This window comes from Anabrus simplex, chromosome 6, assembly GCF_040414725.1.
Source record: "Anabrus simplex isolate iqAnaSimp1 chromosome 6, ASM4041472v1, whole genome shotgun sequence".
NCBI classification, from domain to species: Eukaryota; Metazoa; Arthropoda; class Insecta; order Orthoptera; family Tettigoniidae; genus Anabrus; species Anabrus simplex.
The window spans coordinates 344,901,716-344,926,217 of record NC_090270.1 but is presented as its reverse complement, the minus strand read 5'-3'; the positions used below and the strand labels follow the sequence as shown (position 1 = coordinate 344,926,217).

General features: G+C 39.1%; 1 protein-coding gene across 2 annotated transcripts in view; it reads right to left on the bottom strand.

Moving 5' to 3' along the window:
- The window catches only part of LOC136875365 (protein RCC2 homolog), a 321,715-nt gene that overhangs the window by 209,966 nt on the left and 87,247 nt on the right, over nucleotides 1–24,502 (bottom strand). For both annotated transcript variants that reach the window (XR_010860420.2, XM_067148916.2), the window contains exon 5: nucleotides 13,139–13,227. Coding sequence is in view for 1 of the 2 variants with exons in the window: in XM_067148916.2 (XP_067005017.2) it covers nucleotides 13,139–13,227 (89 nt within the window). In the remaining variant the exon portion in view is untranslated. The remainder of the gene's footprint in view (nucleotides 1–13,138; nucleotides 13,228–24,502) is intronic.

Below are 24,502 nucleotides of genomic sequence, written 5' to 3'. Positions count from 1 at the left end.
TGAAACTAGAGGCGTAGGGCCGCTTTGCGGCTTCTAACCGTCCAGACCAATGGTCTTGTCCACGGCAAGAATCCTAACCGTCCAGACCAATCGTCTTGTCCACGGCAAGAATACTAACCGTCCAGACCAATCGTGTTTTCACATGAAACTAGGGGCCTAAGGCCGCTTCGCGGCTTCTAACCGTCCAGACCAATGGTCTTGTCCACGGCAAGAATCCTAACCGTCCAGACTAATCGTCTTGCCACTAGCTATCGAAGCACCTCACTCATTAGTTCCTCCGTACAGAGGTTGGCAGCTCTGAGCATAGCTTCACAACATCCTTCCCGAGAAGGCCGCGAGCGTGTAAACAAACGACAGTCGTTCCGCGCGCAGCTGAATGTAGCGAGTGCTGGGCTGTGAGATGTAAAGCATTGATGAGGGTCTTTCCTAGAGACTACAAGAAACTACTGGGGATAGAGAATATATGGTAATAAATTTGCATATACCTGGTACGTTTTCATCATCTTCCCTCTTCCAGTCACTTTCAGACAACGGTGCTCCAGGACAAATGTTCGGTCACTTTGATGTGGATGGCTGTGTGTTATCTACTTCTTAATCAGAATTAGTATCACTTTCTGATGAAGATTCATTGCTTTCACAACTCATAAACTGAACATCACCTTCTGATTCACACAAGACTCATTATCACCACGTCGCACTAATAAGTTCCGATATCCAACTAACTCAAATGTTTACATCTGCGCGCAGCCATGCTGACAAGGAACTACAGTAGTGGAAGATACTCCACCTAATTATCAAGGATTTAGGTAACATAAACAACAGTATCGATATTGCCTTTCTCCGAAGATGAAGAAAGAATATAGAACAGCATAATACTGCCATACATTTGTGTCATTCTAAACTATAGACACTAACTCGTGACAAAGTTCAGTATATCTCTGACACGTGGTCTGGCTCTTCGGTCTTGGTAGCTGAACATGTCTCTGAGACGATGTTAGACAGCAATGGATTAAAAGCATGAGAGGAAGTATTTTGCAGGGATAGTTTGATGGGCCAGAAAATAAAATTAGCAGTGTGTTTCTTCACCATTCCAGGAGCTGTGAAAAATATTTGCGCAGCAGTAGTAAGAAATGCACCAAATAGGACTGTTGAAGAAAAAAAAAAAAAAAAGAGTAAACAAACATAGTCATTACTAGGAACAGAAATTGTATGAACAAGCAGATTTCTTCTCCTCTGTCAGAAAGTATGCTCACTTAGTATGAAAGTTGATTAATTTCCAACCACTTAAACAAGATTTTATGTTGCATATAATACATATTTTGCCTGTTATTTTAATACGCATAATATTTCAGCACTTTGCAAAATTATGCTGCACATTTGCTTGTTTTTGTGTATATTTTGATGTTTTAATCTTCATATTTGATTTACAAATAAGATATTTCAGAATAATATGTTCAATTGATTCAGTCATGAAACATGGCAACACTGATAGAAGCTAACACGCAATGTAACCATCAGCTGACATCACATTGGTGAATCTCCGACATATCTGGTCGTAGTTGTTTCCTCATGGTATGAAGGTGGCTGTTTAGAAGTTTTCAGAATTGGGTTCAAGTGTGGTGGTTATACGTAATATCGCGTTTAGTTAAGTTTTATTATTAAAGTTTAGTATCTCTCAAGATTGTTACTGTACACAAGTATGACCTCCTGATTTTAGTTAGGAAATTATCGTGAAATATTTTGTAATATAAAGTGGTGAGTATCATGTGAGTTCATTAAATTAAGATGAAAGGACATAGTAATATCAAAACGATTTGTTAGTTAGGGAATACTGAACATGAAAATGAAAATCCACAGCCTGTTTCCAGTCATTTGACTGGATCAGGTATAACTTTTAATTTGGTCAGTACACATGGCCTAGCAGTGAAGATTGTGCAACAATGGAAACAGTGACTATATTGGTTAAGATGGTTGAAGTCGGTTTAAAGTGTTGCAACAAGTGGCTTGGAAACCCAGTGTACAGCCAGGAAGTATGGGCTGAAAATAGTTCTTCATCAATGTGGATGAACACTAGAGATCGCTAACTTTCGTATCAGCCGTTCGGTAACTAATCCGAAAACGCCGATATACTTCGGGTATAGTTTGGTCTGCCCTAACAATATAATATCAAGTTCTTTCTTTCTTTTTTTTTTGCTATTGGCTTTACGTCGCATCGACACAGATATCTCTTATGGCGACGATGGGACAGGAAAGGGCTAGGACTAGAAAGAAAGCGGCAAAGGCCTTAATTTAGGTACAGCCCCAGCATTTTCCTGGTGTGAAAATGGGAAACCACGGAAACCATCTTCAGGGCTGCCGACAGTGGGGTTCGAACCTACTATCTCCCAAATACTGGATACTGACCACACTTAAGCAACTGAAGCTACCGAGCTCGGTAATATCAAGTTAATAATTTTGTACAATTATTTAAACTCGTACATATTTCGGGAGCCACCACACCCTTCATCAGCGATTTCTATACCACAAAGCAAGATTCCCCATGTCTCAAGATCGAACAACATTCAGCTATACATAAAATATCATCCAATATATAACCTTGTTTCAACACGTATGTACACGTGCAATGAACATTTCTTGATAATGTTCGTTATGTAGAACATTTTAAAACACGTATTAAAACATCAGTTGCTTTCCTTGGAAAAATCAGACCAAGTTAAAATGTTTCTTGCTACTGTTTGTTATGTTTTTTTCAAAATGGCGCCCGGTAATGACGACATAGTGTTTTATCCTCGGAGTAAATTAACCATAAAATGTGACGAAAAAAGCGGAAAATGTCAAAGATCAGTGAAAAATGGAATGTTGTGTGATTCATGTGATCAATGGTGGCATTATAAGTGCGGAAATTGCCCTAGAGACGTTAAAACTAACGAAAATGTTGACTGGATTTGTGAGCAGTGTGTTCGGAATGTTGTAGTTGGCGAGGGCGTTGACGAAGCACCGAAATCAATCGACGAGGACTACAAAAGTGCATTAGAAATTATAAACTTTCTACAAAAGGACAATGAGGCTCTTAAATTGAAAATCAAGAATTAAATGAAAGACTGCGATCGCTAGAACTTGAAACTGACCATTCTTCGAGTGATATACTGGTACCAGTAACAAACTCAAGCACGTGGTGTCAAGCAGTTCATGGATGGCCGGCTAAGAAGAAATCTACAACTGAATTTCCGGAAATAAACACCAGAAATAGGTTTCCTGCCCTAAATAATTTAATTCCAGAAGAAAGTGATTACGCACGTGAAACCAAATCATTGCGATCCGCTGCTGTTGGCGTGCCGAGGTTAAAATTTAGGCCTAGGTATCAGATTCAAGACCCGGTTAGGCCTAAATCAGCAAAGATAGCTGTGTTTGGTGATAGCCAAGGAAGGGGAATTGCCGGAGTGATAAACGACGAGAATATAGCAGCAACTGGAGAAATATATCCAGGAGCTTCTATCAGCAGTGTCCTGGAAAACGTAGAACCAGCAACTAGGAACTTCGGGAGCAGCGATGCAGTGCTTAGCATCGGTGGGACGAACGATGTAGCTCACGACGACGCCAAGAATGTAAGATCACAACTTAAACATACACTAGGGAAGCTGACCCACACTAACGTTTTTGTCGTGAACGTGCCCCACCGGCATGATCTGAGTAGAGACTCGTGTGAACATTGAAGTGGACAAGGTCAATACAGATATTGTTTGTAAACATTTTCGGAATACTCAGGTTATTAAATGCAGCAGTTTTGAGAGATACTGTTATACAAAACATGGCCTCCATCTAAACAATTCAGGTACACGAAAGATAGCAAGTATTGTTCCAGATTTTATTAATCTTAAGATATGTACTGTAAAACAGGCAACTCCCTTGAGTTATAATACTGACCAGGAAAACTAGTAGAAAGAGCCAGCTGTACTGCAAGCTGGCTCAGTCAACTTGAAAATGAAACTCAGGAGAGTAAGGAATTTCAAGTTACCCAATTGCAACAGTCAAGTTTTAGGGAGGAAGGGGGTCTGAGATTGCTCTTGGTAAACTGTCAAAGTGTAATAAATAAACAATTAAAATTCGGTACATTGATGGAATCTTATGAGACTGATGTGGTGATAGGAGCGGAATCGTGGTTGAGAGAAGGGGTGGGTAATGGAGAAGTATTTCCAGAAGGGTACACAGTCTATCGTAGAGACCGAGGAGATAAAAAGGGAAGGGGGGTGCTTATTCTGGTGAAGGAAACTTATTGTTCACATGAATGGTTTACCGATGAAAGGGATGAAGTATTAGGGATAAAATTAGTTTGTGATAATATGAAGGAGGTGGGAATTGTAGGAACATACAGGCCTGGAAGAGAGGAAAGAGACATGGAAATATTTGAGAAAATAATAGATTATACTCATAAAAACAATAATAATGATATGGTAATAATTGGGGGAGATCTAAATTTCCCTGAAGTTGAATGGAATGGAGCTGCAAGTGAAGCCCATGAAGAGAAACTGGAAAATAAGTTAATTTGGGAGGGAGGATTTACAAAAGTAGTACAAGAACTGACTAGTCTCAATAACTTACTAGATGTATTCTTGGTTAAACCATGGGAAATTGTTGATAAAACTGAGGTAATTGAAGGAATAGGAGACCATAAGGCTGTAATAATGGATGTAGGACTCTTACCAAAAAAGCTTAATAAGAGGATTACACAAGACAAGAAACTGTACAGAAAAACTAAAGTTGATGAATTTGGGACTTACCTTACATCACAATTCAGTTGTTGGATAAGTGAAGGGAGTAATGTGGATACACTTTGGACTAAATTTAAAGGAATCATCTAGGAAAGAGAGAAGAGACTTGTACCTGTTAAGAAGGGTAAAATGACCTCAGACCCTGTTTATTATACAAGGGAAATAAGAAAATTAAAAAGAAAATGTAGAATAGTAAACAGGAAAATCAAAGAGGGTATGGAGAGGTGGTGGTGGTGGTGGTTATTGTTTTAAGAGGAAGTACAACTAGGCAACCATCCTCTATATAACACTAATCAGACGGGAAAAATGGGAGGGATCCGACACTTCGAAAAATGAAGATATCGGCCAAAGAAAGACAAGGGCCACGAAGGGCATGAAAATGAAAGACTTCCTAGCCCTCGCAAACCTAATAGCGTCAGGGTCGGAAAAGAACAAGAGTTGACCAAGGGAGGTCGGATAGGATAGATGAAAGTGAGGAGCCTGGCACAAGTAAGTGGAAGCATTGCCAGGACTCAGCTATGGGCCCCGTGGTCGCCAACCCACACTCCAAAGTTCAGAGCCCCTGGGGCCCCGTTTAGTCGCCTCTTACGACAGGTAGGGGATACCGTGGGTGTTATTCTACCGCCCCCACCCACAGGGGGAGGGTATGGAGAGTAGAGAAACTAGAAAACAGCTAATGAGGAAACTGAATAGAGTGAAAAAGGAAGCAAAAGAGAATTATATGAATGGCGTACTTCAAGAGGGTAATGACTACAAACGGAAATGGAAAAAGCTGTATTCATATATCAGGAATCAAAAAGGAAAAGGAATCCAAATTCCTACAATGGTGGGAGAAGGGGGTGAACACGATTTAACAGATACTGAAAAAGCAAACCTATTTAGTAGGGAATTCAGAGATTCAGTAGATGATTGTCAGGAGTTGGAAACCAAAACAGAAGATAGAGGGGGAGAGACACAGAGGGAACCAAATGAAGATATTTCCAGAGAAATCCAACTGCTTCAGCAAGGAAAGGCAGCAGGAAGCGATCAAATTACTGGGCACGTATTAAAGACAATGGGGTGGTACATAGTGCCTTATTTAAAATTTCTCTTTGACTATGTCATGAATAATAGTGTAATACCAAAGGAATGGAAGGAATCTATAATAATACCAATTTATAAAGGAAAGGGTGATAAAAGGAAACCAGAGAACTACAGACCAATCAGCCTGACCAGTATAGTTTGTAAAATACTGAAGAGTTTAAGATCAAAGTACATCAGAGGGATATGTGATGATAAAAATTGGTTCATGAGGAGCCAATATGGATTTAGAAAGAGATTTTCTTGTGAGGCACAACTGGTGGGATTTCAGCAGGACATATCAGATCAATTGGATTCAGGAGGTCAGTTAGATTGCATCGCCATAGATATTTCCAAAGCCTTTGATAGAGTGGAACATGGAATATTATTAAAGAAATTGGAGGGAATAGGATTGGACGTAAGGGTTACACGTTGGATAAAAACATTTCTAAATTCAAGGGTTCAGAAAGTCAAAGTAGGAAATAATGTATCGCAGGAAGATATAGTTTGGAAGGGAATTGCACAGGGTAGTATACGCAAATGATTTAGGGAACAATATAACATCAAAAATAAGATTGTATGCAGATGACATAATTGTTTATAGGGAAATAAATAACATTGAGGATTGTTCAGAATTACAAAGGGACCTCGAAAATATCCAACAATGGGTTGAAGAAAATAATGTGAAGGTTAATGGAGGCAAATCAACTGTTACAACATTTACAAACAGGAGCTTTAAAACTGAATTTGAATATACTTTGGATGAGGTAGTTATCCCAAAAGATGGCAAGTGCAAATACTTAGGTGTGAGATTTGAAAGTAATTTGCACTGGAAGGGTCACGTTGATGACATTGTTGGGAAAGCATACAGATTTTTACATGTCATAATGAGGCTACTTAAAGGATGCAATAAAGAATTAATAGAAAAAAGTTACTAAAGTATGGTTCGTCCATTATTGGAATATGCAAACAGTGTTTGGGATCCTCACCGAGAATACCTAATAAAAGAAATAGATAGTGTGCAGAGGAAAGCAGCAAGATTTGTAACAGGGGATTTCAGGAGAAAGAGTAGTGTATCAGAAATGTTAAAGGAACTTGGGTGCGAAACTTTAAGTAAGAGAAGGGAGAAAACTAGACTTATAGGATTATATAGAGCCTATACAAGAGAAGAAGCATGGGGAGATATCCGTGAGAGGCTTCAGTTGGAAAATAATTATATCGGCAGGACTGACCACAAATATAAAATTAGAAGGAATTTTAGCAGAAGCGATTGGGGTAAATTTTTATTCATTGGGAAGGGTGTGAAGGAGTGGAACAGTTTACCAGGGGTAGTGTTTGATCCTTTTCCAAAATCTGTACAGATATTCAAGAAGGGAATAAACAGCAACAGAGAAAATAAATGAAGTGTTAGAGGGCATTCGACCAGTGCAGGTTATTGTAAATGAAAAAAATGTGTGTGAATCACTTAATTCCATCCCCTGGTCTAAGGAGTTTGGACAGCCAAAGTAGGGGACTGCCTGTAGGGGTGAAGTACAGTGGGGTCTTCGAGGGCCCTGGGACTGCTACGGTAGCTGTGAAGGCCCTTCAGGAACTCTGAAAAGTGGTGGCAAAAGGGGCTCTGGTTAAGACGCAGCAGGTCATTATGCTACTTAGGTTCCAGAATGGGTAAAAAAAAAGAAGAAAAATAAATAAATGCAATGTAAAGTTTAATCTTATACCAGTTGTATAGTATCATTTGAAGTAATTCCACATACTATATATCAGTTGACTATATTTGTAAGTAGTACAGGAGATATTATAAGTAGAATTTTGTAAACAATATAAATTTATTGAGGATGAGCTGTGTGTTTAATAGAAAAAATTGTTAGCGTAAATTGTATAATATTGTATTATAGGAAAAATTTTCTTCTCTTGTTAATTTAATATTTAGTGCTTGACAATAATGTATTTTAGTGTACCATTTGCCACCGAGGTAGACACCTTGTTTGCAAATAAAGAGATGTTGATTTGATTTTAATGTTTGTGTTTACTGTCGTAGAACACTATGTCAAGTGATATACTACTGAAGTTATCTTTTTACATTTCATAGGAACTTCTCTATTCAACACCAGGTTCCTCACATTCTGGTAAACGTATTTCCCGCTTGTACCTTCTGTTGATCTCCTTATCCAAACTTGCATCTTGCATTATTTTGCTCCCAAATATTTGAAGTATTCAACAACCTCAAGGTTTTGTCCTCTGATAATGACAATTCCTACTCTTTCTCCCCTTGTCATCACCTCTGTTTTGCTCTTCTCCACACCAATTTTCATTCCATATTTCTTAATACAGTAGAACCTCGATAATTCGAAATTGGTTAATTCAAAATCTCTCCTAATTTGAAGCAGCTCTCGTTCCCGGAGACATGAGGTTCGGTTTTGCATGTTATTTAAATTGTTTAATTCGAAATACGGATAATTCGTCATTCGAAGAACAATGTCGGTCCTGTTACCAAAATTCAGACTTTTAATTTGAAACTGCCTTTACATTTTGCAAAAATAGTATTTTACAGAGTAAATTAAATTCAAAATTTCTCCGTGTCATGAAAGAATGCATCTTCCGGAACATGAAGGGGTAACTTTGCGCACTTTCACCTACTTCGGCGTGTCTACAGTGTGCTTCATATCTGCTATGTTCGAGTGGAATCATAATTATTTTGTATTCGGCGTTTTTAGGAACGCAATAATTCACAATATCACATAGCAGGCAGTGTGCTGAGAGGTAGAATCCGCGAACACTGGTGATGCAGACAGTTGGCGAAAAAGCGTGGCTTATAGCCTATAATCAATTCGTACGCGCCATACAATATTGTCAATGCCGATGAAACTGCATTGTTGTTTGTATTTATTTTTTAAAATGCTGAGGCCAAACAGACTTATGTTTTTAAAGGAGAGAAATGCCAGCTGGCAATGTACTGTGTTGCTATGCAGTGCACACTGCACAAGGAAGCGAGAGACTTCCTTTCCATGTCATACGAAAGTTCGAAAAACCACAATGTTTTAAGGGCGTTGGGCACTTTCCATGCCAGTACAAGGCATCTAAAAATGCAGACAGTACAATGATCCAAAAGATAAAGCATTTGTACAGGGGAGCGAGCATTATTTTCCCTCAGCTTTGAATCGTGTTTTTCTTCCTTTCATTGCATGAGGTTATGTTTGTCATTGTTTTCTACAAGAGCATTATTTGAATAATGTAAATGCACCTTGTTGGATAAATTTCTGAAATAGTGTTTTCCATGGTATTTGGAAAGTATAAACTGAGAATCAAGGTGATTGCAAGCATTAATGGATCTTAGAAGTGCCATGGCGGGAAATTGTACAAGTATAGTCACTGTAATGTTGTAATGTGGACGGAAGCAACAGACTTTCTCCCCTCATTATAGGGAAGTTCGATAAGCCGCAATGTTTTAAGGGCATCGGGTACATCCCGTACAAACACAAGGCATCTAAACTGTATACAGTACAGTAATCCAATGAATAAAAAAGTTGCACAGGGGAGCCAGTATAGATTTCTCCTCATCTATGAATCAGGTTTTCTTTCTTTTGATTTCATTGCGTGAGGTTATGTTTGCCGATGAGTTATCCAAGTGCATTATTTGAATACTGTAAATGCACCTTGTTGAATACATTTTGGAAATAAGTTTTTTCCATGATATTTGAGAGCTTTAAACTGTGAATCAAAGTTAATTGCATGCAGTAATGGGTCTCAAATATATTGTGAGGCCGCAAGGGTTGGCATTTCCGAAGTAAGTGTTGGCAGATAATTCGAAATCACGTAATTCGAAGTCCGATTTTTGTGTCCCAACGACTTCGAATTAACGAGGTTTTACTGTATTACCATTTAAAGCCTCTAGTTGGATTTGAACTTCTGTACAATTGGCTCCCCAGATCACTATTGTCATCTGCAAACAACAATATTTTCATATCCCCTCCATATCTTGCCTTTGTTTCTTTAGAATTTCATCCATAACCATTATAAACGTACGTGAAGACAATACACTTCCCTGTCTTAGTCCAGTTTGGTTTCTACACAAATCTGTTCTCTCCACTGGAGTTAGGACACAACTGAAACCATTCTTATACGTTGCTTTCACTAGTTCCCTTGATCCTTTTGTTTCCAGGGTTTCCCACACTTTTTCTCTATCAACACTATCATATGCCTTCTCTAGATCAAGGCATACTATCACCAGATCTTTTCCATATTCCCACTGTTCTTCTCATCAGTACCCTCATGGTGAATATAGGGTCTAGACTTCCAACAGAATCTACAGCAGAGAAGATGGGCTTTGGAACAGTGGAAATTGCGGAAAAGGCAGCCCAGTACCCGTGAAATAGTATGAGTACACTGTTCGTCAGCAGTGCTTGTTTTCCATGTTAGGGGCGGCTGCAAGGGAGTCTGTTCCCTATGCAAGGGGCGGCCTGATTAATTGCTGGCAGTAGCTCTAAAATACCTTTGGGAGTGGTGACCCCATCATAACAATAGCCTAAGATAAGTTGTGATATTTATCAGCCTCAGAAAAGGGTTGGTCATTCTGATAATTTGAAAAAAAATTAATTTGACATCTTGCACCATTGTCATTTTATTAGCTGCTGAATTTGACCTATTAAACTGTGTTTCAGGTGAATTCAAATGGGCTCCGTGAGGCAATGTTGCTAAACCTGAGTATAGCATAAGACCGGCTTGAAAGCACCAATTGACGAACGACATCACCAGGGAAGGGATTTGGACACGGAACTCCGAGCTGAAAGACTGTGCCATAGCAAGTAGCCTACACTACGTTGACACCAGCTGAAACCCATAGTGTAATTGTGTTTGATGCTGATTTCTCTCAGCCAGTCTTAAGCCACGTGTACATTTCGCAACACCGCCTCATATAGCTCATTTCAATTCGCCCACTAGCGCTCTGATTGGCTAACTTCAGCAGCTGATAAAATGAATACTGCATGAGATACTGAATTATGTTTTTCAAATTGTTTATCACTATCAGTATGACCAAAATCCCTAATGCTCATGTATCCTATTCACATCGTTTCGGAGCATCCTAAACATTGCATAATTGCAGGGGCAAATTCCTCACATATAGAGAAGGAAAAAGGTGAATATCGATGGCTCACTTCTAAAACCTCATATGTCCCAATGTTCTTCCTATCCATTATATTCCTTAAGACTTATCACGCCTTCCAGCCACATGTGGATATGCAGGCCTTCAGAACAATTTACTCAGTGTTCATTTTCCTATGGTTATGTCTAAAGGAAATACATTATACTGCAGGAGTGCGTAAATTCGCTTGTTAATAACATCCCTACAATACGGTACGCTAAGGTCTATTTTCCTTTGCACATTTGCACAGGAAAACGAACACAGAGGAAATTACTCTAATGAACTGCATATAAATTGTGGCTGGGAGGCGTGACCAGTCTTAAGGAATATAATGGGTAGGAATAGCATTAGGACATACGAGGTTTTAGAAGTAAGGCATCAATAACGGTATACACAAGTCCGGAAATGCGTATTTCCCGAGATATCAGACTCTACCTGTCTATTGTACCATCAAATGCCGTGCGCTGACATACAGTATTGATTTCTGCACTTTCATCATGTGACCACCTAACACTAATCAACTGTACCTATCGTTGCTAAGACCAACGCTTAACGAAGTCCATTAACACCCGCAAATGGTTTACGGTAGTTTCCAAACAAATACATTTGTACTCCTGGAGACAGGTTAGAGAATTGATCACTGCTGTTGACGTACCATGAGTAAATGTTCATACAATTCTCAAGTTTCTTAACAGCTGCTGAAGTTGATTGTCTGTTTCGCAGACAACGTACAGGGTTTCCAATGCCGAGTATGCGGACATGCATTTAGTGTATGGGTTGGCGGATGGACGCGGTGGAGGCACATAATTTCTACCAAGAATGATATCCAAATCGTCATTGTCCCAATAGAAAAACATCTGAATATGTTCACTGCTGCATACGTAAACATGAAGGCTTTGCACCTACAACCGGCACCAGAAGAGAGCCAAGATCCACTACCACTGCCACTGTTCAAGCTGTTCTCGAGGCTGTACAACAGAATCCTCACGTCAGCACAAAAAGTTTAGGTAGAGAGAAGTACCTTCCTTGTGACAACATCTGGCGACTTTTGCCAGAACACCAACTGTATCCGTACCACCTACAGCGAGTCCAAGCCTTAGCACCGGTGAACTTTACTGCCCGACTAACGTTCTGCCAGTGGTTCCTCCAACAGTGCATTTCAGAGCTGAATTTTCCAGCATTGGTATTGTGGTCTGATGATGCAATGTTCAACACGATGGCATTCAAAACTTCCATTAACTAGCACATATGACCAGATATCAATCCACATGCCACTGTTGGAGGGGTTCACTAACAGAGTTTCTCCATCAACATCTGGGCCATCATCCTTGGCGAGTGCTTGCTGGGACCCTATCTACTTCCCAACCACCTAACAGGGCAGGCCTACAGGCAATTCGTACGCACCATGCTACCTGCTCTGTTAGAAGACGTGCCACTACAACTACACCAGGAGATATACTTCATGACGACGGCGCCCCTACACATTTGAGTCACAATGTCCACGAACACCTTAATGTTCATCACCCTGGTCACTGAATAGGCAGAGGTGAACCAACTGCTTCGCATCCCCGATCACCTGATCTTAATTCGTTGGAATGCAGTGTGTGGTATTACGCAAAGTCGGTGGTGTTCGCAACGCCTGTGGAGGATGAAAGAACACTTCACGCCAGAATTTTAAGGGCCTTTCAAACTAAACGTACAACACCAGGCACACTCCAGCATGTGCGTTCAGTCCATGTGAAAATGAGCAGAAGTGGAGCATTTTTAACACCTGTAAGATGGTGGCCGGCATACATCCATAAAAACACACGCAACTTAGCCCACAACACTAGAGGGTCTAGCCCACGACAGAGTCCAATATCTCGGAAAACACACAATTCCGGACACATGTGTATGTACATTTTTTTCCTGCCCTATATGTGAGGAACCCACCACTGCAATAATGCCATGTTTTCCGAAACGCCCTCTCATTTACTACAATGATAATATCCTGGCTACAATATGGATTACATAACACCCAACTGTATAACCATTCTTGTCTTGAAAAATTATTCTCCACAGTCTCCATAAAAGAATTACGAGAATAGACAAATCAGATCAATTTTACTTAAGTCTTTTCTATGGTATAATTATAGAACTATTAAAGAAATCAGAACAATGAATCACATACTTGTGTTGCAGTTTGGACGAGTGGATGCTGATGTCCTTGGCCACATTGGCCCATCTTGTTTTCTCCACAAGCAAATGCAGTTCCGCGATCTGAGGGACAACACAGAGCAGTCAATTTACACAGCAAGCATTTTCAATTTAAATTACAACAAAAAAAAAAAAAGAAAACTTTGATGTTTTTAATAAAAAGACCTAAAACAGACCTAAGAGATACAAATTTATATATTAAAACAGTTTACTAAAAACAGCCTTGGCAAATCTGTCCATCCATTCTACTGGACCGATTTGCTTCATTTTTGTTTCATTCTCTCCGGAATTACCTGCCGGTGAATCATGAGACACTGATAGGTCTGTAAGTTCAGCCAACTTTGAGTAATCATAAAATCAAATCATTAAATGATCACTCCAATAATTGCAGGCGAAGGCAATACATTCTGTACTTAGCGACTAACACTCTCATTCATCATCATCATTTCCCAACTCCAGTGATCTACAAGTGCTTGCCATCTCCTTCTGTCTTCATACATCTTCTGATCCAGTACATCCTCCCATTTGTATCCTCTCTCCTCCACATCTGATCTTACAGTCTCTATCCAACGTTTTCTTGGTCTTCTTCCTACGAGATTAAGGTCGAAATATTTTCTAGCAGGTCTTTCCCTGTTCATTCTCATTATGTGCCCATACCACTTAAGTCTGCATTTCTTTATGACACTGATAATAGGAACCTCAATACCAGCTACTTTCCTATTCACTTCATTTCTGATCTTGTCCTCTCTGGTTGTTTGGTTCATGGTTTTAATGAATTTTATTTCAGTTGCTTGGATTCTACTGAAGACTTTGTTTAGTAGGGTACATGTCTCTAAACCGTACACGAGGATTGGTACGAAGTAAGTGTGGTACATGATTGTTTTCGCTTTCTGTGGTATCTTGCAGTCCCAGAGGAGATTTCTGACTTGACAGTAGAAGTTCGATGCTTTCTGTGTCCTGCTGAGTATTTCCTGCCTAACAGTGTTGTCTTTCGATATTGTGCTTCCGAGGTACTTGAAGTGGGAGGCTGATTCGATTTTTGCTCCTTCCAGAACTATATTTGAGCTTGTTCCTTCCCTGTTGATGGTCATTTCCACTGTCTTCGTTTTGCTCATCTTCACTCCAAAATTTTTGAATGTGTTGTTCCATTCATTAAGTTTCTTCTGAACTTCAGCTTCTGTCTCTCCCTATAAAAGCACATCATCAGCAAATACTAGGGCGTTTAGTTCACTGTCCATTTTCTTGATAGATTTGATGACCTTGTCCATTACTATTATGAACAGGAGTGGCGACAGAGCACTTCCTTGTTGGACACCTCTCTTTGTTTCAAAGCATTTTGATCGTCCGTTGCCTATCTGGACACAGCTGTAGCACTTCTGGTATAGCATCTTGACTTTGTCAATTAAGTACTTTGGCACCTTTAGGTCTTCCAGACATTCCCATATCTTGTTTCGAGGAACACTATCATATGCTTTTTCAATGTCCACAAATGCAATCACAAGATTTCTTCCGTATTCCCAGTACTTTTCTGTCAGCACCTTTACTGCAAAGATAAGATCCATTTTCGGTACTTCGACCTTTCCTGAACCAGTGTTCTTCTTCCTCAAGCAAAGGTTCCACTATCTTCCTAAGTCTTGTTTCTATGATCTTTTCCAGCAGCTTCAGTGAGTGTGACAACGGCGTGATGCCTCTGTAATTTCCACATTTCCGTCGGTTGCCCTTTTTGAACAGTGGGATGATGACTCCTTTACTCCAATCTTCTGGAATTTTGTTACTTTCCCAAATCACTGATAACACTCTATATAGCCAATTCAAGCCTGGTATTCCAGCTGCCTTTATCATGCCTGAGCTGAGATCATCAAAGCCTGGGGACTTCCCATTTTGCAAGCTCTTTAGTGCTGTTTCTACCTCAAGCCATATTAACGGGTATTTGTTGTTTTTGGCTTCATCTATACTACAATCATTGGTGGTGGTGTTGCCCCCATCTCCATTTAACAGCATGTTGAAGTACTTTTTCATATCATCCCTGATCCCTTCCTCTGTCTGTATTAAGCTACCATCATCTGTTTCCAGTGCAAGGATGTTTATATTTTCATTTCCTTTACTGTTTACTATTTTGTATAGTAGTTTCCTACTTCCTTGACAGTCTTCCTCTATCCTTGTAGTAAAGTCATCCCAGCACTTTTCCTTTTCATCCTGGATCAGTCTTTTTACAGCCAGTTTCTTTTTCTGGTATTCCTGTGCTAGATGTTCAATTTCTAATTCATTTCGTCTATCATCTGTTTTCTGTTTTGCGAGGTCTAATTTTCTTTTCAGTATATTTCTATCTTTTACTGCTGTCTTCTCTCAGTCATTCCACCAAGGTGTTTCCTTCTCTTTTGGTGTGGCACTTGTTTCTCCACAAATTTCCGTGGCTTCTTTTACAAGGGTTTCTTTGAATAAGGACCATTCTTCTTCTACTCCCTCTTTCTCAGTTTTGGGTAATTTAGCTGTTATCCTTGCTTTGTAGTTTCCTTTCTTCTCCATGTCCTTCAACAGCCATGTCTTAATTTTTTGGCATTTTCTTTTGTTTAATTTTGGGCACATGAACATCGTTTAGGTCAGCGATTAATAGCCGATGGTCGCTATCTAGGCACTCGCTGGGTATGACTAACATCTGTAACATACTGACCCGCTTTTCTATCAGTGATGATGGAGTCGACCATAGTCTTGAGCTTTCCATCCCAGCTGTAACTCGTTATTTTATGGCTGTCCCTCTTCTGATACCATGTGTTCTGGATGATTAAGTTGTTTCGCACACAGAAATCAATCAGGTTCTCTCCTTCAGAGTTTCTGTTACCATAGCCATGGGGGCCAACGATATTTTCACAGTCTAGTCTTTCTTTACCAACTTGGGCATTCAGATCACCCATAATGATTGTGTTCTCCTCTGTTATTTGTTCCTCAAGTTCGATAATGGAATTGCTCATTCCCTTCTGTGGTGCATTCTGTCTGCAGTGCATATACCTACAAGTAACACTTTCATTAATGTTCTGATATATGTGATTTTCATCCTTAATAATGTCACTGCATGCAGCCATGCTTGATTACTACCTGGCAAACCAGATAGTATACACTTCCTCTGATCATGGAAGAATACTATTCTGTGCTATAACACTCTTTGATTCTCTGACCTTCCCCAGCTTGTAAATATACTCAACAGATGGCAGAACGTCCCTAATAACTTACATGCTGCTAATAGAAAACATCGACGTACGCACAGACGGGAAGGTCGACTAGCCTTCAGTATGACCATTGTCAGTATTAAAGCACAGGGACAACCTCTTGAAAATGTGGGTGTCTACTTACCCGAACCAGTATTCGGTTTTACACGTTACAAACTTCATGTTTGGTCCGTATTGAAAATGTACATCAATTTAAGATTATAAAAATTTTATTAGTCAACCTATTCAATACAAATGATATTTTCAAAGTTAGGACTTACATCCTATTAAACTAAGGTCTAAAGGGACATGTTTCGCCCTTTAAAAGGGCATCATCAGCCTTTTTACACTCGTGCTAAAGATAAAAATCAGGATCCTGATTGTCAATATAAGAAAAAAATATAAAATGAGAATAAAAATTAGAATGAATATTATACAATATGTGCAATCATGAGTTCTTAAATGATTATTGACAATTAAAATATCATTTAAAATGTTTGCGAAGAAATGGGAGTTGGTACGATAATTACATCAGCAATCTTAAAATGATCTTATAAAACTGAACAAACTAGGCCTTAACCAAATAAAATAATAAGAAAGTCTATGGCTAAAGTTGCCGTATTAAGGTTCGTGAAATTCGGCTGGAAGCAACCTGATTTTAAATGTAGAGCAAATTTTATTTACTCAAACTCAGGCATATACAGGCTCAAATGCACGCAATGTGAAAATTCATACATTGGGCAAACAGGCCGGAGCTTCCTTACTAGATATCAGGAACACTATAATGCCAATAGACATAATAAATTTTCAGCCATGAGCTCACATATGAAAGATACAGGTCATCATTTCACAACTATCGAACAGGACCTAACAATCATTAAAATAGTAGACAAAGGAAAACTAATGAATGAATTAGAAAACATTTACATATATCTGGATCAACATTACAACAAAGACCTAAATCTCAAAGATCCCGTCGAAATAAAAAATCCCCTATACGAGACTTTACCCAATTTATTACAATCTTTAAATCCAAATTTAAATAAAATCCTTAAAAACCTTAAACTAACTTCCAATAAAGATTCCAACATCCCCTTAAAAGTAACTCCCTCCGTCCCCGCCCCTGCTAATGTTCCACAGCCAACGGCATGTAGGTTTAACCCTCCGTCCACCTCCTCTTCTCCATTACACTCCCCTTCCTTAACTCCATATCTTCAACAGGCAATAGCGCGCAAGCTCAACGCTCCGCCTATTTCCGTTCATCCATCACACCCCCCTCCCTCAGTTCCACACAGATACAACACACGCCATTCAAACCTCACTCGTTCCGAGACCATACAGACAACTAGTACATACCGCAAAAACCGAGAACGTAAGTAATTGAATTTATATCAATTCCCCTAATTTAACCGTTTTTTCTCTAAACTTCTTACCTTTTTATTCTCCTTTTCATTACAGATTCTGCACTATATTTCTTCAATAGTCAATCCACATTCAAAACTACAGCCAACACGTAAGAATGTTCCCATTTAACCATCGGTATACGAGCTGACAAAATCTGTACAGCGGCACTTATTAGTTAACTTCTCACAACTCCTTCAACAAAAATACTGAGACTGCGATCTCACTTCGCAAAATATGAGATTAATGGATTGATTGGACACAACTTTATAATCTACACGTGCCATACTACAGTTTCATTACGACTTTTCAACGAGAGAAGTTTTATGTTGTCTTAAGTGGCTATTGGATTCTATTAACCATTTGCTCTACATTTAAAATCAGGTTGCTTCCAGCCGAATTTCACGAACCTTAATACGGCAACTTTAGCCATAGACTTTCTTATTATTTTATTCGGTTAAGGCCTAGTTTGTTCAGTTTTATAAGATCATTTTAAGACTGCTGATGTAATTATCATACCAACTCCCATTTCTTCACAAACATTTTAAATGATATTTTAATTGTCAATAGTCATTTAAGAACTCATGATTGCACATATTGTATAATATTCATTCTAATTTTTATTCTCATTTTATATTTTTTTCTTGTATTGACAATCAGGATCCTGATTTTTATCTTTAGCATGAGTGTAAAAAGGCTGATGATGCCCTTTTAAAGGGCGAAACATGTCCCTTTAGACCTTAGCTTAATAGGATGTAAGTCCTAACTTTGCAAATATCATTTGTATTGAATAGGTTGACTAATAAAATTTTAATAATCTTAAATTGTTCCAGTATTCGGTCACGGAAAATTTTACGTTGCACAATCTTGAGCAAGATTGTTTAAAATGTTAAAATTCAGATACGCCCGAATGGTCGAAGCACAGTGAATACTGTATGGTAAGAAGTGTTATATACTACATTACAAATGAAAGTTATTATGTACTGGTATTAAATGTTCATAAAACTAGTGGAAAGGGCAGGCAAGACAATATGACGAGTTATCTGACCTATTTATAATGAATGTTGCGGAGCAGCACGGGTCCACTAGTACTCTATTAAGATAATATTATAGCCTTGTTTTCCCTCGGCACCCTAGAGGGTGCATCCCCGGGTGGCAGAGAGGGGGATCCTGCAATTCAATAGGGCTGGCTGAAACACCCAATACAACCTGCGGACCAACAGGCAGCCCAGTTCCTGGGGGCTTTAAAATACTGACACCCTCTCTCCAGGGGTCACAAATATGGAGGGCCCATGCCCAGCATATGGGTGAAGACCTCAACGGCATCGGTGGCGGAGAAGGTGGACTTTGGTATGGCATTGGTGGCGGAAGAAGGAAACTTGTAGTGTCTGTACTCCAGAGGAGCGGCTACAGAAGGCGTCTGTACTCCAGTGGAGCGCCCTAGAATAACACCTGGCAGTAGGTATAAACTGCCTTTGGGAGTGCCGACCCCATTGTAATAATAGCCTATATATGTATGGTACTAAGAAATCACCTCACAAAAGGCTAGACGTCCCCTGCTTAAAGTGACGTGCAGTTCTCAGGGTACAGGGGGAACTGTGAGAAATGGGCGACCAATAACCAACACTAAGATAGCTATCATAAATCTTATGACCCTGACAGGAAAGGTGGAAGTAAATTTCATGGAGAAGGTGGAAATGATGGGGCTGAGTGAAGTGAAATAGAAAGGTAAGGGAAGGAAGAAATTGAGGAAAGGACAAACATTATACTAGTGGCGGTCAAGAGGCAATATACAATAATAAAGTTTTATTATGAATCCACCTGTTCAATACATTATAATGTTGTTACATTAAAATAACTTCATTAGTTAAAAAGTTATAAAGTTAAAAAGTTATTTTAATGTAACAACATTATAATGTATTGAACAGGTGGATTCATAATAAAACTTTATTATTGTATATTAACAGATTTCAATACGGATTAAAACATGAGATTAGTCACTTGCAACAAGAGGCAATAAACGGAGTGGGACTGTTCAAAGCAATTGGAGGAGTATGTTGAAGTGGTAGATGTGTTAGTGACAGTAATGAAGATTAGACTAAAGATGAAGAATGAAGTGATGACTTCAGAGAAGTGTATGCACCACAGACGGCAAACAGGGAAGAAGATATTGAAGGATTCTTGGAGAAAGTAGGAAGAGAAATTTCAGATGTGGAAGTGGTTATTATGGGAGATCTGAATACAGAAGTTGAAAACGAGAGACAAGGAAAGGAAGAAATCATCGGACCATATGGATATGGAAAAAATAATCTTGAAGAAGAGGAACTAGTGGACTTCTGTGAAAGGAATGGACAGCAGGAAAATTACGATAGAAGAACAAACTCAGTAATTTACTTTTTGGTGGAAAGGACTAATTGCAGGAAGTTGATGGATGTGACAGCTTTACCAGGAGAAGCATTTGATGGGGATCAGAATTGTGGTGACAAAATTACGGTTGGGAAACACGGAAAAACTAAAAAGAGATAAGAGAAAAGAGAATAAAAGTTCAGAAATTGAAAGATAAAAATGTACACGAAAATTTTCAGGAGAGATTGAAGCAACAAATCCCACTTACTGAAGTGGAAAATGTAGAAGAGGAATGGGCCAATTTTAAAAAGTCATTTGTTAGTGTAGCAGAGAGTGCTTGTGGCAGGACATCTACAAGAATGAAAGAAAAGGAGACACCATGGTGGAATGAGGAAAGTGGTGAAAGAAAGAAGACAGCCTGGCAAGAATTGAACAGAGATCAAACAGAAGATAGCAAAAGGAAGTATCTCAACAGCAAACGGAGATGTGAGAAGGTGGTAGAAGAAAAGAAGAAGAGTTGGGAAGAATTTACACAAAAAATGGAAGTGGATGTAAGTGGCAGTAAAAGGATGCTGCATGGACTTATATGACGTAAGAGGACAGAAAGAGTTACCACAAAGCTAGTGAAAAAATGAAGATGGGAAATTGTTAACACACCTAGAAGAGATAGAGAGAAGATGGAAGGAGTATTTTGATAAGCTATTTAATGTGAACAACTGTACAGGGGAGATAGAACAATATAGTGTGAGGACTCTTTTTTTCTTCTTTTTTGCTAGTTGCTTTACGTCGCACCGACACAGATAGGTCTTATGGCGACGATGGGACAGGGAAGGGCTAGGAGTGGGAAGGAAGCGGCCGTGGCCTTACTTAAGGTTCAGTCCCAGCATTTGCCTGGTGTGAAAATGGGAAACCACGGAAAACCATCTTCAGGGCCACCGACAGTGGGGTTCGAACCTACTATCTCCCGAATACTGGATACTGGCCGCACTTAAGCGACTGCAGGTATCGAGCTCGGTAGTGTGAGGACTCAACAACAGAGAATGGTACAACAATGTTGGAGGTGGAGCTAGCGGTACAAAAGATGAAAATGGGAAAAGCAACAGGGATGGATGAAATCAGTGTGGAAATGATAAAGGCTGCTGGACCTGTTGGTATGCAATGGTTGTACCAACTACTAAGGTGTATATGGAAACACAAATGTGTACCAGAAGACTGGAAAAAAGGAATAATAATACCAGTGTTTAAGAAAGGGGACAAGAAAGTTTGTGGTAACTATAGAGGATCACATTTATATCACAGGTAGTTAAAATAATGGAGAGGATATTAGAAAGAAGAATAAGAAAAAAAAGCATATGATAGTGTCCCCAGAGAGAAGGTTTGGGAAACCATAGTTAAAAAGAGACTCGGAAGAGAAATGTTAGAAATGGTGCAAGCAATGTACAACAACTATGTTAGCAGAGTGCTGATCCCAATTGGAAAGACAGAATGGTTTAGGAATTAGACTGGACTGACAGGGGAGAGTGCTGTCACCTCTTATTATCTTCTTCTTCGTTTTGCCTCATGACTGAGGCGTCGTGACTATCATAATATTCAGCCCTCTAGCCGATGAATCATACATAATGAGAGTTATTACTTGAATCATACTCCGCCATTCTTCCCTATCTAAAGCTTTCAATGTGGTTGCTCTGAGAGAACACTGTAGGGGGCCGTTCACCATGTCAATCCATCGCGTTGGTACTCATCCTCGTTGTCTGGTTCCCTGGACTTTGCCCTCAACAATCAGCTTTTGAAGACTACCATCTCGGCGCATTATATGTCCAAAGTAGCGTACAATCCGCTGAGAGACCTTGCACGATAGACAAACTTTTATCTGAAGTTGGTTCAGGATTGATGTGTTCGTGCGATGAGCTGTCCAAGGAATCCTTAACATTTTCCTCCAGCACCACATTTCAAAGCTTTCAATCCGTTCACGATCACGTTTGAGGATGGTCCACGTCTCTGCGCCATACAAGAAGACTGAGAAGACTAGAGATTCAACGAGCTTCTTTTTTGTCTTCTGGAGACGGATCATTGCTACCTTTGCTATTTCAATTCTTCGCTTTATTTCATCTTTGGAACCACTAGAATTGGATAGTAAGGAGCCTAGATATACATACTGATGTACAACTTCACACGCTCCAATCTGTTTGATATGTGGACTGTTGTTGTTCTTACGATCAACAATCATGACTTTGGTTTTCTGTCGATTTAGGCGTAATCCAATTTCTAGGCTTGCTTCCTCTACTCTCTTGATCAGCTCTGTCAACTCCTCTTCAGATGATGCTATCAAGGTGGTGTCATCAGCAAATCTCAAGTTGTTGATCTTGCATCCCCCAATGGAAACCCTTTGTCCCAGCTATTTAACGCAGTTCTCATTGCATGTTCACCATAGATATTGAAAAGTAACGGTGACAGGATACATCCCTGGCGAACTCCAGCCCTTGTACGAAACCGCTGAGACTGTTTGTTTTGTATCTTCACAGTGGCTGTATTTTCCTTATACAAGGACTTGAGGAGATCAATCAAATGGAGTGGCAAACCCATGTCATCCAAAATTTTCCAAAGATGGTTCCATTTGACAGTATCGAAGGCCTTTTGGCAGTCAATAAAGCACAGGTATACCGGAACATTGAATTCTCTAGCCTTTTCTATGATTTGTCTTAGGCTTAAGATCTGTTCACATCAAAGAAAAGTACAATAAGTTCCACCTTTTCAATACATTATATTATGTGACAGTTTTACGTTACAATTAAACCTTCACATTTTTATACACTCGGGACCGGTTTCGACAGTGTCCCTGTCATCATCAGCCAAGAACAATTAATCGAGGACATTAAACCTTACAATATTTCAGGTATGATATAACAGTAAATATAAAATTATACATTATCTATCTACAAAAAGGTGTGAACATGTCCAGGTAAAAAATCACGATTAAGAAAAATCATGTCCTGTAGGGTGTGCATTTATAAAAATTTCTAATTAAAATAACGTGTTAAAAATCTGCTATTATATTATAGCTATAGCAGAGTATGTTTATAGGTGTAAATCTATGAAATTTTGGCACTCAAGACATATAACTATGTTTGACAAGTTAAAGGTGTTCAAACATTTAGTTAAATGGTGTTCCACTTAAAATATGTGATGCAGTTCAGCTGAGGTTGTAGTAAATATGTTTGTAGGCTTGATTTTGGTATTTTTAACACTCGAGACATATAGCCATGTGTGACAAGTTAAAAGTTGATAAAACATTTAGTTAATGATGTTCCACTTAAAGTATATGGTAAAGTTCAGCTGAGGCTACAACTTGGACTTGAGGAGCAGATGATTATATAAAATATCAATATAAGTAGAAATGAACAATTTAAATGGGTCACTGCTTGTTGATGTAGATGATCAGCAAGTCCTATTAAACAAATGTACATGTTGACATGTGGTTGTATATCATCTTGTTGAGAAGTAACAAAAGTCCTGGCTGAAATGGTGCTTGTAGATCTTATATTGTAGATTGTGATCGTATAAATTGATTAGAAGGGATCCTGATCCAAGTCGGAACCTATAAGAAATAAAACGCGATATAAAGTTACCGTATTTAAGAAACGAAAGGGAGTTAAATTTCGCGAAGTATTGGTGAATGAGAAACTCACCTCAGGTGCCAAGTTGATGGTAGACGGAACGTAGTGGAACTGACAGGCTGAAGAGAGACGAGGCCTAGAAGGGAGCAGAGAGGGGCGGTGTTACTGAGTTAGGGGAAGGAGGCAACGCGGTAGAGGCGGGACTGTGATCAGGTGGGCGCGTGCGATGGTAGGGGAAATATGTAAGCATGTTGTGTATTGTTTTGAAGATGGATCGGTTTTTTGGTATTTTAAGAGTGTTCATTATTTTAATAAAAGTGTCAAAAAGTATTGTAGGTTTTTCGGAGAGATCGTTAAGGTTAAAATTTGGGTTATTGTATTGATCGAGTGAGATGTAGAATTGTTCGGTGAAATCGAGTATGGGGCCTTTATTTATTATTTCAATGATGTCTATGTCGTTATTCATACCATAAAATTTATGTTTATAATCATGTATATGTTGGCCTATTGCGGAAAATTTTCTGTATTTTATCGCATTTACGTGTTCAGTATATCTAATTTTGAACGATCTACCGGTCTGTCCAAGGTAGGTGCTGAGACAGTCGTTACAGTGGAATCTGTAGACGCCTGATTTGTCAGAAGGGTTAGAGGTATTGATTGAGTTAGAATTGTATAGGATATCTAGATTTCTGTTATTAGTTTTGAAGGAGATGTTAGTCTTCTGTTTCTTAAATATATTTGTAATTTTGTAGATATTACGGTTGTAGGTAAAGG